We start from the raw sequence: 15,024 nt of genomic DNA, 5'->3' as shown, positions 1-15,024 counted from the left end.
TAACCGCTTGGTATCCGTTCAATAGTTCGATGTTGTCGGTGCAACCCTTTTCACTTTCTGACTCTTCGATGTCGGTATCTGATAGGCCCACTTTTGTGACTATTTTGAAGGATTTAGATACAACTTCACGAGGACTTTCTACGACAACAACAATCACTTAAGTACCTATTCAACGACAACTTCATTTCTTTCTCCATTCTCTTTCTGAGAAAGTTGACAGAGGGGAACGAGACTTCAGTCTTCCCGCTTTTGAGCACACAATACATTTGTACGCAGCAGAAGAGTTCCCACTGTCTCGGAAATACCCGAATCTTGAAATTTTCCAAACCCGAAAAAAGAAAGAAAATACCACCAACACAACACCACCGACATCAACGAAAATATCACTTTACAATATTCCTCACCATCAACCGAACGACATCAGCACCAGCAGCACCAACAAACCCAACCACACAACCTCTTCATTCCAGAGCACTTCGAAGCAAAATGACAATCACCAAAGAAGGACTCCACCTCCTCGACACCCCCCTCCCCTCCTCCTCCCTTCTAACCCTCCTCTCTCAACATCTCCCGCACTCCCTCCCCGTCCTCCGCCGTCTTCAATACGCGGCGAATTTTCCCGATAACGGCCTGGGAACTACGCCTTATAGTCATGTACTTTATGCTTCCAGGTTTTCGGTTGAGGAGTGCTTGGCCACTCGTGAAGGGAAGGCGGATGGGAAGGGAGAAGGAAAGCCAGAAAGGAAGCACTTCGCAGCTGCCTTTGTGGACTTGAGCAGGTTTCCTGAGACGCAAGTCTGGGTTTATTCCTCGTTGGAGGATTATGGGGTTTTTGATCCCGAGGCTGGCCCAGGCACCGGTGTTTCTTCCGCGGACGTGTTTGGGTCGCATAGCTTGCCGGAGGAAGAGGCGAGGGAGTGTGATGGGTATCTGTTGGCGCTGTTGAGAAGGATGAAAACTATCGCTCAACAAATGCCTGTTCACCTAGAAGGTCTCGGCGAGGGGGCGATGGCTGAGACAAGACAGAAGAACTGGATGGGGGCTAGGGAGTATTTGTGCATGAACACCCCCTCCCCCTCTATTACCACTTCCGACTCCGAACCAAGGCCCGGGCCAGAACAAGGGCCAAAAGTCATGATCGGTTCCCTAGCCGAAATCCACCGCCACCGCCTCTTCCTCTCCCCCAACCCAACCCTTGGACATACCGTCAAAATGCACAAAACAGCAAACATACCCGATGATATCGACTGGGAAGTTTGCCAGAAGTGGTTATTCCGCACTGAATCACTCGTCTTTTCGCCAGAGAAGGAAGCTTTGCTGGAGAAGACGATGGCGGAAGAAGGGCTGGTGTGGGATTCGGTGAGAACCCCAAAAGATGTGAGGTTGGTGCAGAGTAGGACGGCGATTAAGAGGCAGGAGGATACACTTTTGGGGTTGCCTAGTGTTGCTATTCGTAAGATTACTGGTGGGGGGGAGAGGGGTGAAGAGGGTATTGGGCATGGGGAGGAAAAGGGCAAGGAAGGGGAGATGGTTGCTTGGGGATTCATGGCGCTTGATGGGACGCTGATGACTTTGCATGTTGAGGTTTGTTTTCTTTTTCCTTTCTCGCCCCCTTTTCCTCTTCCCTTTCAACCAGTTCACTTCCCCTTCCATTTTTACTGCACGCAAAAGGAGGACGAGTGAACGAGCAGAGAAAAAAAAAAAAAAAAAAAAAGACAAACCGAAAAAACAACGAGGATAAAGCTGACAAAAAACGACAACAGGATCAATACCGCGGAAAAGGCCTAGCAAAGGCAGTAGCCTGCAAAGTCATGACGGATCACATCAGAGATTACGGCAACGACGGGTGGGGAGCAGCAGACGTTTTTGTGGATAATGTTAGGAGTCAGGGAGTTTGTAAGAGTATTGGAGGGCGGGTTGGGTGGCTGTTATCTTGGGCTGTTGTTGATTTGGCTACCGTTGGTAATGCTTTGTAGACGGGCATTTGAAACAGACGTTGGAGTTGGATTTGAGCAACTGACTGAGGGATATACAAGATCTTTTTCTTCATACATCAACGCCATTTTATTGTTATTTATACACGCCACCGAAAGTCGGCATAGGAGTCAAGTTAAAGATCTCCTAAGCCTTAGTCTTGGTCAACCGATGAATCTCCTCAAAGAAAAACTTGAGGTCATCCGGGTTCACAAACGGCGTAATGCCATGGCCCAAGTTGACGATCCAGCCCTTGTGTCTGCCATGCCAATCGAAGCCCCGGACCATCTCCTCGACAACCTTGGTGATGGCCTCGTGGGAGCCATACAGGACGCCAGGGTCAGCGTTACCCTGGATGACCATGGGCCTGTCACCGACGATCTTGACGGCCTCCGCGGGGTCGTGCAGCCAGTCGAGGCCAACCACGTTGTAGCCCATGTCGCAGGCGGCGTCGAGGGCGTACCATGCGCCCTTGGGGAAGACGACCATGGGCACGGGCTCGAGACCCATCTCCTTCAGGCGAAGGGGCAGGTGCTTGGCGATGTAAGTAAGGTAGGGCGCGGAGAATTCCTTGAAGGAGGAGGGGGAGAGCTCGCCGGCCCAGGAGTCGAAGACTTGGATGATCTATGATCCGTTAGTAGTGCGCGGGTGAAAAATGAAGAGCTGGATGTAGGGGGAGAAATACCTGAGCACCAGCCTTAACCTGCAGCGCCAAATACTCGACACAAAGCTCCGAGATCTTCTGCAACAGCGCCTTGGTCTCCTCCGGATACTTATAGATCCACGTCTTGACCTCCTTGAACAGCTTGGTGCCGCCGCCCTCCACCATGTAGCACAGCAGCGTCCAGGGGGCACCGGTGAACCCGAACAGTGGGACGCGGCCGTCGAGCTTCTTGCGCGTGAGCGTGATGGCCTTGTACACGTAGTCGAGCTCCTTGGCCACGTCGACGTCGCGCTTCATCAGCTCGGCGTACTGTCCGTCGCTGGGCGAGCGCAGAGGGTCCGGGAAGTGAGGACCCTTCTTGTCCACCATCTCGACGGTCATGCCCATCGCTTGCGGGATCACGAGGATGTCGGAGAAGATGATGGCTGCGTCGATCAGGCCCGCGTACCGCTCGATGGGCTGCAGGGTCAGCGTAGAGGCGATCTCGGGGTCGCGGCAGACTTCGAAAAAGTCACGCCCGCCTTTGGCTTCATGGTACTCGGGGAGGTAGCGGCCGGCTGTGGGAAAGTGTTAGAGTGATGTTTGAAGTGAGAGTGAGTAAATGTGTAAGTGACTTCTTACCCTGGCGCATCACCCAGATAGGGGGACGCTCAACGGTCTCGCCTGCGAGGAGAACAAGTGTGTTAGTGAGATTTCATGTGAATATGACATATGGGATGACTCTGAAATTTCATCTTCATTTTTATCAGAATTTTTCAACTTACCACGGGCGGCCCGGAGCAACAAGTCATTCTTGAGAGGAGGGAATTGGGAAGCCATCTTGTGTTTGTTTGTCGACTTGTTGTGAATGTACCAGGCAACCAAGGCAGTGGACAGGGACAAGAGACAGAGAGAAGCCCCCGCCATAATTCCAATGAACTGGTGATATCAGACTGCCCGAACTAGAGGAGCAACCGCCAGCGGGCAATTGAAGCTCGGCCCCCCGCCGGCCTGGCCCCGGCTTCTGAATTTCAGTGGAGCTCCATTCTTTTGGGCCCGCGGTTTTGCGGGGTCGATCTGCTGCCAATTGCAACCCCTGGTACAATCGATGCTTCCACTAAATTTACCCCTCTTGTCCCTCCCTAGAAGGACCTTCCCCCGCTTTCTCCATTTCTTGGGCTATGAGTTTAGGATGAATTGGAAGGTCAGTGCAAGCCACAGGTACCCCAAGTTCAGACGAGAATGCAGGTACCATTCAGCCACAGACACAGCTCCCCCTCAGCTCCCGCTACAGCTTTGCTTGGAGATGCCGCGCCGTTGCCCGTCTGGGCCTGCCCGAAATGCCAAACTAAAAAGTTGATATCCACTATTCCCCCTCACGAATGCGAACACTCTAGAAACCAGGCTGTTCTCTTGTGTCGTCGCTGTAGTCTCGCCATGTTCTTTTCAACACCAATTCTGCTTTCCTCTGTTATGATATCTCTTTAATTGCTATATCAAACACCTCGGCAGTCGACATCCTCCACCATCTTCAAAGCACGTCCCCCCTCCGATGGATCTCCCCAGGCTGGGATCCCCCAACAACCACCTCCTCCTCCGCCCGTGAACGCGAGTCAAGCTCCCCGTCGAGTCTCCTCCCTCCTCCTCCGCTCCGAGTCCACTCCCACTCATGACTCCACAAACTTCCCACTGCTGCCGTCTACTCCAGCTGAGTCGAACTCCGCGAATCCCGTCCATCCCCCGAAGCCCACTCCCGACCGGCCCTCCGTGTTTGATCGCCTCCGCCCCCGAGTTCCCACATCTCGCCAGCTTTGTCCAGACCACACGGAGGACGGTGGGGAGCGTGCCCGGCCCGCTTGAGGCCCGTCGCCGGCTGGGGAAACGGAACCTCGCAGACCTCAACGCCATACAATGTCCGCCCACTCCACCACCATGGGCCTTCCCTTACCCAGTTGACCTGAGTCAGTGGAAATGGGAGCCGCCATCTTCAGCTTCGGCGCAACATGTCGCCTTTGATCACATGGCGATTGCGTCCGGTAATTCTGCGACCGCTGACTTATGCGACGACAATGCCGACTTTTTTGTCAGCGGTTGGACGGCGCATCAAGATTTGCGACAGTCGAAAAATGAACCGATAACACCACAGTTCCTCGAACAATGCGCGATACAGGAGGGAATAGAAGACTTCGAGGATACCCAGAACTCGGCCGAGGACGAAGATGATGGACCATGGTCAGCACAAGAGGAAACAGAAAGTTTCGAGGATACACAGTACTCGATACAACACGAAATACCATTTGAAGGCTGGCCTTCGCAGGAAAACCCAGAGGCTCCCATTGTGAGGGTTGCGAACAACAGTCACTCGAAAACAAAATCCGACATCTTCGGCGAAACAGGCGATTTCACTTGGGACCCAAAAGCGCAAGACACAAATACCTTGGAGCACTCCGATTATCAAATAATTACACCAGACTGGCCGGCAGAAGAAGCCCCAGAGGATACACAGCACTCGACCCGACAGAAAAAACCATGGGAAAAGGGGTCATTACCTGGGGCGGTCGACAGCTCGTTCGCGGTAGATTTAGAGACTGCGACTTCCACGCCAGATTGGCTGGCAGAAGATGAGCCAGAATGGTCGGCAGAAGACGAACTAGAAGGCCCAGATAAGACAGAGTACTCCGCTCCGCAAGATATACCTTGGGGAGAGGAGCCCTTACATGGAGCAGTGGACAGCCCATTCGCAGTAGACCTCGGGACTGCGACTTCGACAACTACCCCCGGCGTCTTCGACGATTCAGGCTTTTTTACAACGGTTCCAGAGTCAGAAACCGGCCCGAAGAACCAAAAACCCAAAGATAACTGGATAAGCACAGAGGACTTTATGGAACAGTGGTCATCGCTAGAACCACCGGAGGAAGCAGAACCTACAAAAGCAGAGGATACCGATCCTTCGGCTGTCAAACTACCATCATGGTTTCAAGACCCAGAGAAGATAAACATAAAATCGCTGGCAAGAGATCGAAGAGATGATCTCCAGTCGTTTTCGGACGCCCTGGCACAAACGATGCCTGATGAATTCGAAAACATGGAGAGGGACGTTGAGCTGGAAACTCTAGGAATAGAAGCCGTCCCGGAAGAAGAGGCGGAAGAAGAAATATTGGAGGAGGTATCGGATACACCATCAGCACAATATCTAAGTCTTCGAGAAGACGTAGAACGTCTACATGCGGCATTCACAGAACCGCTGGCCATCTTTGCGGAAATGTTCAGTCCAATATGCGCCAAACTCCAGCAAAACATCACCCTTGGCGAGATCTCAGCCGTAGAACTCAGAGCTATCTCACATGAACTTATCCGAACCATACAGGAGAGATGGGGCGAAGACGAGGAGTTGATGCAAACTCATTACCAGGCACTGTACAACATGACACAGGCACAATTGGCTGTATTCCTCAAAGCCATTGTTGACGGCGTCAGGAGTTCCGAAATTCTCAACCCAGACGCCATTGAACCTGCCTTTTGGCGTCAGTTTTTCGAGTGGATGTCCAAACTCGAACTCGGCAACGAGCTGTATTTCCTGTTCTACTGGGGAATGCGCACCGTATCTCAGCCAGGTATTAAGAAGGGTATGGAAGGAATCTTAGCTGTCCTGGAACGAATTCTCGTCGGATGGGCTGCTCAACCGCCAGGAACGACAGATCTCGGGGAAGGCGCTGCGGGCGGTCAACTGAGCCAGGCTGATAAAGCCAAGTTGGGTGTTGACGAAAAAGATGTCGACGAGAGCGACTTTGACAACAACGATTTAGAGGAAGTCAATTTCCATGAGGTTGAGGAGGACAAGGAGATTGACCCAAATCAAGATCTGTACCTGGAGTGGCCTCCACCAGACCCCCACTCAATCAGCTGCGTCGACTCCGTGCTGTTTGCGCTCAACGTCCGTTCCAGACAGGAGAACCCTCAGAGAAACAGTCTTCATGTTCGATGGGTCTCTGCGGCCTTAGAAGCCGTCTCTCCACACAAGTTTAGTATTCTGTTTGATGCAGCCACCGAACTCGTTCTACAACTCGGCTCCAGTCCAGAGGGTCTGGGAAGTCCGGTAGTATACAACTGGCTCTCTGTGCTTGCCCAGATGGACGGAGTGAACACCCAACTGCTTTGTGATGCCCTTGACGCCTTCAAGACGGTACCCCAGAGCCTCGAGCACTTGGGCAACTTCCACATGTGCTCTTTGATGCTCTTTCACTGGGCCAGTCGAGACCGGCTAAAGAGACGGTTCCTCACAGCCAGAGTATACAGACACAAGCACGAGGCACACCAAGTAGGATTCGACAACAGCCAGCTCGCGTGTCTTGCCCTAGCCATCTACGAGTCCGAACCAGTGTTCAATCATGCGGCTCTGTACACCAGCATGTTTCATATCCTCCGCTCCTTCAGCCGAGTCCACCACCTCCCCCGTGCCCTCAAGAAGTTCGCAAAAAGAGGCTTCATCAACCGCACCCTTCTCGAAGACCTCGCCTATCTCTGCGACGACCACAAGGTCGCCCTCAAGATGCGCCGCATCTGGGAAGCCTACTCCTGGAAAAAGAAACCGATCGGGCCCGTGTGGCGGGAAAAGATGGAAAGAAGAATAAACTCCAAGCTCCCGCCCAAGATGGACGACGGTGATAAGAACGCCTCCTTCAGCACGCACGTCTACCTCAAGTACGCCAAAGCCATCATCGCCGACCCGACCATCAAAATCGGCACCATCTGGAAAGTCCTCGACATCCCGCGCTTCGAGGAGGCCTTCGACCCCGGCGCCCTGACGACAGAGGAGCAAAGGCGACGAATGAACTTACACGGAAACCTAGGTGACAGGCGCGCCGCCGTCGTTGCCCAAATCGCACCTTTGTTTGCCAGTGTAGAACACCTCTCTGATAGACAAAAGTACCGGCTGATGCAACAATCCATCAGCTACCTCGAAGAAGTCGAAGCCATCAAAGCCGCGCGCGGCATGGGCGGTTTAACGGATCATGACATCCAGTCTACGGTGCAACACACGCTGGACTCCTCCAAGGACTCCTTCTCCTCTTTCTCCGACAGCGAGTCTGGCGGCGTCGCCGACCCTGACCAGATCCATCAACCCAACCCCTGGAACCAGGGCTTAAGTGCAGACGTCCTGATGGCGCTTTATAAAGTTGTCACAAAGGACTTGGTCATGGGTAGACCGGGACGGGAGACCAGACTCAAGTATTTCATTCAGTGCATGGAACGACATTATGGACCGGAAGTGGCGAGGGCTACGAGGCAGAAACTGGTGGATTGGCGGACGAAGCTTTATGAGAGGGATAAGCCGGATAGTTATCAGGTGAGGAGGAGGAGGGAGTTGAGGCAGGGGTTGCATCATTAGGTTTCCTAGATCTCAGGTGGTGAGGTGGTGAGTGGAATGAGGAAAGGGGAAAGGGAAGGGGGGAGGGGGAGGGGAGGTGGATAGGGGCGTATATACCCATGCGCATGACGGATATTCTTTTCTTTTCTTGTGGACATATACAAACTCGATCTCGATACATTCAACCATTGAATAAAATCTGTTTATGCTCGAGGCCGGGCGGTCCGTCCATCGGTCCGTCGGTATCACATCACAATCACAGTCGCCTCGGTCACAAGGTCGTCTCGCCTTGCCCTGCACTCACACACTCGGAGGAAATCGATCAACATTCGACACACGCACACACACTCAACTTTACTATTCCGTTCAATTGCCTACCTACATATACGCCCAATATTGTCCCTTTCTTCATCATCGCGCCGAGTTGCATCAACAACGAACCAAACTACTTTGCTTCATTCATTCATTCCTTCCCTGCCTATCCTCTCCCCATCCCTTTCACGACTTCCGCTCCCAACTCCCGTATGTCTTCCACACTGCCATCACCTCACTATCTTTCAACCACCGCACCCCGCCCGTCCACTTATTCCTCTCCTTTCAACCCCTGCCCTCCTTGTCCTTGTCCTTGTCCTCCCCTCACAGGTCTCGTCTGAGAAGCATGTCCCTGCCCCTGCCTCTGTCCCACCGATCCGGAGTGTTCCTGTACCCGGTGTTGTTGTTGTTGTTGTTGTTGTTGTTGTGTCTGTTGTTGCTGTTGGAGTTGTTGTGGGTGGTGCTGAGAAGAAGGCATGGTAGGAACCGGAACGCCGTCCACAAACGAGATGACAGGTTCGGCGAAGGCTTGGAAAGAAGGCTGGCCTGTTTCGGGATGGGTTGGGAAGAGGGATTCTATTAGGTTCTGTGTGCGGACGGGGGTTTTTAGTACCTATCTTCACCAGAAAAAAGCATGGAGGGAGATCAGGGTGAGGGAACGGGAGGGAGTTAGAAGGGTAGTGTGAGTGATGGGATTGAAGAGAAGGGATGGGGAAGTATGAGTGATGTGCATTATGCGTGGTAGTACGACGGTATGGATAAGGAAGAGTGAACATGGCAAATAGGTGAGTGAAGGAGATGGTCAACGATGAAGGAAGGTAAGAAATAACAAAAGGGGGAAACATACCCAATCAACATTCATCCCACCAACACCACTTATCGTCGTCGTCCCTCGCCCACCACTAGCACCACCACCTCCAACACTTCCTCCTCCTGATCCTGATCCCTCTCCTCGCAACCCCGTCCCTCCTGCTCCTTGCCCTCCATTGTTATTACCAGCACCTCCTCCACCACCACTATCATTCCCATTCCCATTACCACTACCAGCACCAGAGCCACCAGGAACACCTCCATTCCCAGCAGCAATACTTCCATTCCTTCCTCCTTGCCCTCCTCCTCCTCCTTGTTGGGAATTACCATGTTGATTCACATTCACCACACTCCCCCCATCACTACTATTCTCTGGACTCCCGGGATTTCCCGGAGGTAATCCCCAGAGCACTGCACCATCGGACACGCCTGCGTAAACCATGTTCGGTGGCGGCATGTTATTTTGCCAGTGATTGTTGTGTTGGTTGGACCATTGGCTTTGGTGTTGGTGTTGGTGTTGCGCGTGTTGCCCGTGCTGGTGCGCTTGATGGGTGTGATGGGGATGTTGGGAGTGCTGAGCGGCTTGGGCGTGGGCTTGGGCGTGGATATGTTGAGCCTGTGTCTGGGCTTGGTGGTGTTGCTGTTGGAGTAAAAGCAACTGCTGCTGCTGTTGTTGTTGTTGTTGTTGTTGTTGTTGTTGTTGTTGTTGTTGTTGTTGTTGTTGTTGTTGTTGTTGTTGCTGTTGATGATGATGATGTTCAGCGGGAGAGAGGGAACCGTTCATGGATGGAGGAAGAGAGAGGGTGTTTATGGATGCCATTGCCGCGGCGGCGGACATGGACATCGAAGAGGATGGAGGCATTGTTGGTGTTTGAAGACCTGGTTCTTGTTTGAGGACTAGGGGTTGCTGTTGCTGCATCATCATCTGTTGTTGATGGTGGTGTTGAGCCTGAACCTGGGCCTGAGCCTGGGCCTGAGCCTGGGCCTGAGCTTGCTGCTGAACATGCTGCTGCTGTTGATGACCATCATACGACTGCGAAGACTGCAACGACTGGCTCGACGTCAACGACTGACTCGACGTCTGCATCATCGGCGTCGGCGGCGGAGGCGATTCCTTAATGGCCTGCTTGCCGGGTACCGCCCTAACGAGGTCGGTCGGGGCGCGCATCTTGCGCATATTAGCGTACACACTGGTCTTGCTCTGGATTTCCGTCAAGATCCTCAGACTCTTCTCCTGTCTCGGCATGTCGCGTTCCAGCTGAAACACCCAATCCAGACACGCCCAGATGCGATCGGCCCTGTCGTTGTTGGGCCGATAATAGATCTCAGTGGCGAGCAAGAGGGCGATCTGGTATTGCTGGTAGGCACCCAGGTACCATGCCCATTCGCGGAACTCGGGCGTGGTCTCGAGGGCGATGGAGTGCTCGATGATCATGATGCCGCTCTCGATGAGAATCCCGTTCATGCGCTCCGTCAATGGGTGCGGCGTGTTGCTGTGGTAAGGGTGCAATACCATGGCGTGTAGTCGGTAGATGAGCAGGTTCATGACGTATCTGGTGTAGCGCTGGATGGGAACCCGGTCGTCTAACAACGGTGTGTACTTTTCTAGCATGCGCTTGCGGAAGTTCTCGATCTTGCTGATGACGGGCGGCAGTTCCATCTTGCGGGTCTCGAGCTTGCGGCGGTCGGACCAGATGACGCGCATCATCTGGTTGACTTCGAAGCGCATGATGGTCAGCAGGGAGGAAGTCCATTGATGGTCTTGCGGGACGACAGGGTAGCCGGGATGATTATTGACGAAGACGTCTTCTTCGCAGTTCAGGGGGAGGCGGGTGTCATAGTCGTCTCGTCGGATGGCGGGCTTGGGACCTTGGGCTTCGCAGGTCCGGATGTCGAGGAAGCAGAGTTGATGCCAGATGAGTCTGCGGACGTGGGTTTCCAAGGGGTTGAGACCGAAGGCTTCGCCGTCTCGGTGGAGGCCCATGCATTCGGCCATGCGAACGGCGGCTCCGACAAGGACGGAGTGAGCCCGGGAGACTTCTTCTCTGCAGAGGGGGATCTGTGGCCCGTTATTAGTATGTCACCTCTTCACTTCTTTTAAGGCAAAACTCACCATATACATGACAAAAGCCTGCATCGTCTCAACTTTGGTCGTCCTTAAAAAGTTGGCCCTCGCCAGCGAAATCTCGGTCCCGATCTTCATGGCCTCTAGCAACTTGGCCTTGTACTCCCCATACTCCCTCAGCACTTCCTCCTCCTCCATACTCACGCAAGCACTGAACCAGGCAGCGAACACCACGGCCTGCGCCGACGCCCTGGGCTCGATGTTGTTAAGGATCTCTAGCCAGAACCCGTCGTACAGGGTTTGGAAGGACTGCTTGTGCACACATCGGGCAATAGGGTGCACGGCGGCGAAGTATCGAGCCAAGAGCCCGTCACCAACGAACTTGGGTGGCAAGAGATGGAGGAGTGAAGGGGGATGGCCGGTTTGACCAAAGAAGAAGCCGCTGGTAGGAGGAATGTATGCCGCCGTGGGACGGAGGAAGTCCGGGACGTGTTCAATGTTTCCGTCTTGGTCAATTACCGTGTGATATCCTGAAAGGTCGGTGGCATCGTAGCTCATGTCTGTGTCCAGCTGGTGCACTCCGTTAGGGTTGCCCGGGATGGACGAGTTCCCTCCCATGCGAGGGCTTCCGATACCGACCGAGATCTGTCATTACCAGGCACTCATTAGCATCTTTCCCCTCCCATTTTCCGCCAAAAGAATCGCTCAAGGTAGGTAAGGTACTCACCTCCTCCGCTAACCTCGGTCTACTCATCCCCCCAATCCTCTCTGTGATCCTCATCTTGCCCACCTGTATCCCCAGGTCAATAAGATCATCCGTCTCATTCTCATCATACGCCACATCTTCCGTCACAAAAGGCGTAGATTCCGCATACTCCTCTCCTTCATCATGTCCATCCTCATCCCCTTCCTCCCCCAGCTCCCCCTCCTCCCCACTTCCATCTCCATTCTCGTCCCTATGAGAAAGGGAGATACAACTCCCCCTCCTCATGCCCATGCCCATGCCCACCATCCGGAATCCACCCCCTCTTTGTCTAGATGATGAGGAAGAAGAAGCAGCGCCCTTGGCAACATCCCTCTCCAACGCTCGCTCCAAGCTGCCAACCTGCTCTTTGATTTCGGTAAGTCGCATCTGCGACGCCTCGTCCAGTTTGGGACCCAGGTAGAGACACTCGCGATTAAACTTCTGGCAGTTAACGCACGGCTTGCACTTGTTGCACTTGAGCTTACGTCGACGGCATTCGAGGCAGGAGGTTATCATGCGCATGCGGCGACGGATGGGTTTTTGTCCTCCTCCTCCGCCCCCGGTGTTGTGGTGTTGGTGCTGATGTGGGTGTTGGGTGTACGCATGATGGGTTCCAGTGTGATTGTGGTGAGGGGACATGTTCATGTTGTTGATGCTGGTGAGGCTGGGCATGGAGATGGGCATGTTGATGTTGGGGAGAGGTAGGTTGGGAAAACCACCCGAGGTAGACATGGGATGGAGGTTCGTGGGCATGCTGCTTAGGGAGACCATGTTGATGTGAGAAACTGATGTGATGGGTTGTTGTTGTTGGTGGAGGTTGTTGCCGGCACTACTGCTGCTGCTGCCCACAACCATTCCGGATCCGATTCCTCCCAATAGTCCGTTCATGTTTCCGCCTCCTCCTCCAAGCATTCCCATGTCTAGTCCCATGCTGGTTGGTCCTGGTCCGTAGAGATTGTTGTTGTTATTGGGATCGGTACTTCGTGGAGTGGACATCGGAGTTGCCATCTGGTCGTCGTCTAGCGTGGCGGTGGTTATTGACGAGGCGACACTTGTTCGTCGGAAGTTGTTATTCTGTTGATGCGCGCTTGAAGGTGAGAGAGAGGACATACCTCCCATTACTGATGATGACATGTTGACGGCAGGAGGAATCGTAGTTGGATATGATTGTTGCTGCTGCTGCTGACCAGCTGACGTTGAGGAAACAGTGTGTTGTTGACGTTGATGCTGGGTATGCTGCGCCCCTGTACAGGTATTCTGCGACGGTAGTGAAACCGGTACGGCGGTAGTGATCGATCGAGGATGAGTCTGAGTGGTATGAGGCTGTTGTCGATTACTGTTACTGTAATTGCTTGTTGTTGCTGTGTTCATGATAATTGTGGTCGGTAGAGGTATGCCGTTCGTCGTTGTAACCATCCTTCCCTTCTTTTTCTTCTTTTTCTGTCACCTTTCTTTCTTTGTTCGCCCCCCTACCTAATCTCAGTACAGGTAGATAGATGTAATCCCTGGAATCTTGGTATGTATCGTGAAGCGACGTGACAGGTCAGCTGAGGAGTTTGCTTTTGATTTTTGCTTCTGTGTGTTTGATATATAAGGCGACTCTCTTATGCGGAAGAATTGTCGAGTGGCTTCATTGTTTGTCCCGCAAGGGGCAAAAGGCTGGGCATACGCGGCTCGGACTCGAAAGGGGTAGCTCGGAGGTCTCCTGATCTTGGCCGCCGCGCAGCTGTTTGTGTCGTCGATTTGCTGCCGCCTGCAGAATCGATATCGAGTTCGGAAACGTACACTCTGCTGTTGTTATTCGAAAGTTTGCGACAACAATCCTCAGAAACAAAGAAGGTCGAGCGGGTGATGCCGGACCCTGAAAGAGGTAGAGGCATCGGTTTTCCAGTCTGTGTCTAGGTGTAGTGGTGAGATGCAAGCTGAAGAAGAGTAGAAAAAAGGTGGTTTGATCCAGGAGGGTCCTCGGCAACAAAGTGGATCGGAAGGCTGGCTGATACTTCCTCTGCTACTCGCGTGGTCCGTCTTGGTGGTGTTAGTGGTGGTGGCGGTCGCTCAACCACGTGCGATGCTCTCTCTGTCTTGCTGAGAAAGGGCAATGAGGCGTCGGGTGGAGGTATCTTTGTAGTCCGTAGTGCTACTTGCTCGGTACCGTCGTCGGGATGGAGATTTCTGTCGTGCTGTAGCTCATACGACGCAGTTCTTGGAATAGTAACGGGCCGGTAGGGTATGGTGTCGTATCCTTCGGCTTTCCACGGGAAAACGCTTTCCGTCACAGGAGAGATCCAAAAGGGATTGATTCAGACACAAAACCCAAACTTAACAGGCGAGTGTTCGTATGCCTGTGTCTGTTGACAAGGCGGACCGTGTGCTTTCTCTCTTAAGACTAATGTGCTGTATCCAGTCAGTTTGTGTGATGGTGCTCTCTCGTTAACTATATCGTCTGGTCTTGGAATTGGAATTCAGCCGCTTCTTGGGTGGTTCATGTTCATCTGAGATGCCACCAACCGACCTTTGCGTCTTGTGTGTGTGTGTGTGTGTGTGTCCGGAAGAGTACCGTACCGGAGGGTTAAAGCTGGAACTGGAACTGGAACTTGGGTGTGTGTGAGAGGGAAGCAACAGAGGAGGGGGGAGGGGAGGGAGGGGGACACCGGGACACACGTTGTGCGAGGTGATGCTGCTTTCTTATTGTTGCCACACTCAGTCAGTCAGTCACTCACTCACTCACTTGTCTCTTTTCCCTGGCTAGGTTGTCTGGTTGCGTTTTTGGAGGGGGGCTGGCGTCACGATAGGTAGTAGATGCAGCAGCCACCACGACCACGCGAGATAATAAACCCTGAACACCGACTCCGAAGCTGCGTGATGGGAAAGTTAGGGAGATTCCCGTTCCTCCTTTTAGCAGCAGTACCTACTGTCAGGCACGGGAAACGGGAACAAAGGTTATTGGATGGATGGACTGTTCCCTCTAGAAGACGTGCTTCATCGTTTCTTTTCTTCTTTTCTGGGGACGGCACCCGGAACGCCAGCCGACATACACATGCATTCAGGGGTTGATGACCTAAAGTAAGTTTGTTATGTACCGGGTCGGTTGCTGCTCGATCCCCAGA

The 15,024-nt window shown here is 53.2% G+C and overlaps 4 protein-coding genes across 4 annotated transcripts; 2 read left to right on the top strand and 2 right to left on the bottom strand.

The window, feature by feature from the left end:
• Positions 1–483: 483 nt before the first annotated feature.
• On the top strand, positions 484–1,986 carry SMAC4_04822 (uncharacterized protein). Its single transcript, XM_003347468.2, has 2 exons — positions 484–1,584; positions 1,764–1,986. The coding sequence occupies exons 1-2, from the start codon at positions 487–489 to the stop codon at positions 1,974–1,976; spliced, it is 1,311 nt and encodes a 436-aa protein (XP_003347516.1). The 5' UTR covers positions 484–486; the 3' UTR covers positions 1,977–1,986.
• Positions 1,987–1,989: 3 nt separating this feature from the next.
• SMAC4_04821 (uncharacterized protein) lies at positions 1,990–3,588 on the bottom strand. The gene is made up of 4 exons (XM_003347467.2): positions 3,403–3,588; positions 3,260–3,301; positions 2,660–3,195; positions 1,990–2,598 (listed from the first exon to the last, which is right to left on the bottom strand). Exons 1-4 carry the CDS (start codon positions 3,542–3,544, stop codon positions 2,122–2,124), a joined length of 1,197 nt encoding a protein of 398 aa, XP_003347515.2. The 5' UTR covers positions 3,545–3,588; the 3' UTR covers positions 1,990–2,121.
• Positions 3,589–4,286: 698 nt separating this feature from the next.
• SMAC4_04820 (uncharacterized protein) lies at positions 4,287–8,006 on the top strand (the record flags this gene model as incomplete). Its single annotated transcript, XM_003347466.1, has 1 exon — positions 4,287–8,006. The coding sequence occupies one exon, from the start codon at positions 4,287–4,289 to the stop codon at positions 8,004–8,006; it is 3,720 nt and encodes a 1,239-aa protein (XP_003347514.1).
• A 562-nt stretch (positions 8,007–8,568) lies between these two features.
• Positions 8,569–13,336, bottom strand: SMAC4_04819 (uncharacterized protein; the record flags this gene model as incomplete). The annotated part of the gene is made up of 4 exons (XM_066090189.1): positions 11,900–13,336; positions 11,221–11,817; positions 9,145–11,166; positions 8,569–8,883 (listed from the first exon to the last, which is right to left on the bottom strand). The coding sequence occupies exons 1-4, from the start codon at positions 13,331–13,333 to the stop codon at positions 8,569–8,571; spliced, it is 4,368 nt and encodes a 1,455-aa protein (XP_065945915.1). The 5' UTR covers positions 13,334–13,336.
• Positions 13,337–15,024: the final 1,688 nt, after the last annotated feature.

Source organism: Sordaria macrospora, chromosome 1 (assembly GCF_033870435.1).
Source record: "Sordaria macrospora chromosome 1, complete sequence".
NCBI lineage: Eukaryota > Fungi > Ascomycota > Sordariomycetes > Sordariales > Sordariaceae > Sordaria > Sordaria macrospora.
This window is presented reverse-complemented; position numbering and strand designations above follow the sequence as displayed.

Bases quoted from the DNA above. Each gene is read 5' to 3' on its own strand.
- SMAC4_04821 (XM_003347467.2), bottom strand. From the start codon at position 3,544: ATGGCGGGGGCTTCTCTCTGTCTCTTGTCCCTGTCCACTGCCTTGGTT. The intron at 3,196-3,259 runs GTAAGAAGTCAC...ACTTTCCCACAG, and splicing joins TATCTGGGTGATGCGCCAGG to CCGGCCGCTACCTCCCCGAG. The intron at 2,599-2,659 runs GTATTTCTCCCC...AACGGATCATAG, and splicing joins AGGTTAAGGCTGGTGCTCAG to ATCATCCAAGTCTTCGACTC.
- SMAC4_04822 (XM_003347468.2), top strand. From the start codon at position 487: ATGACAATCACCAAAGAAGGACTCCACCTCCTCGACACCCCCCTCCCC. The intron at 1,585-1,763 runs GTTTGTTTTCTT...AAACGACAACAG, and splicing joins TGATGACTTTGCATGTTGAG to GATCAATACCGCGGAAAAGG.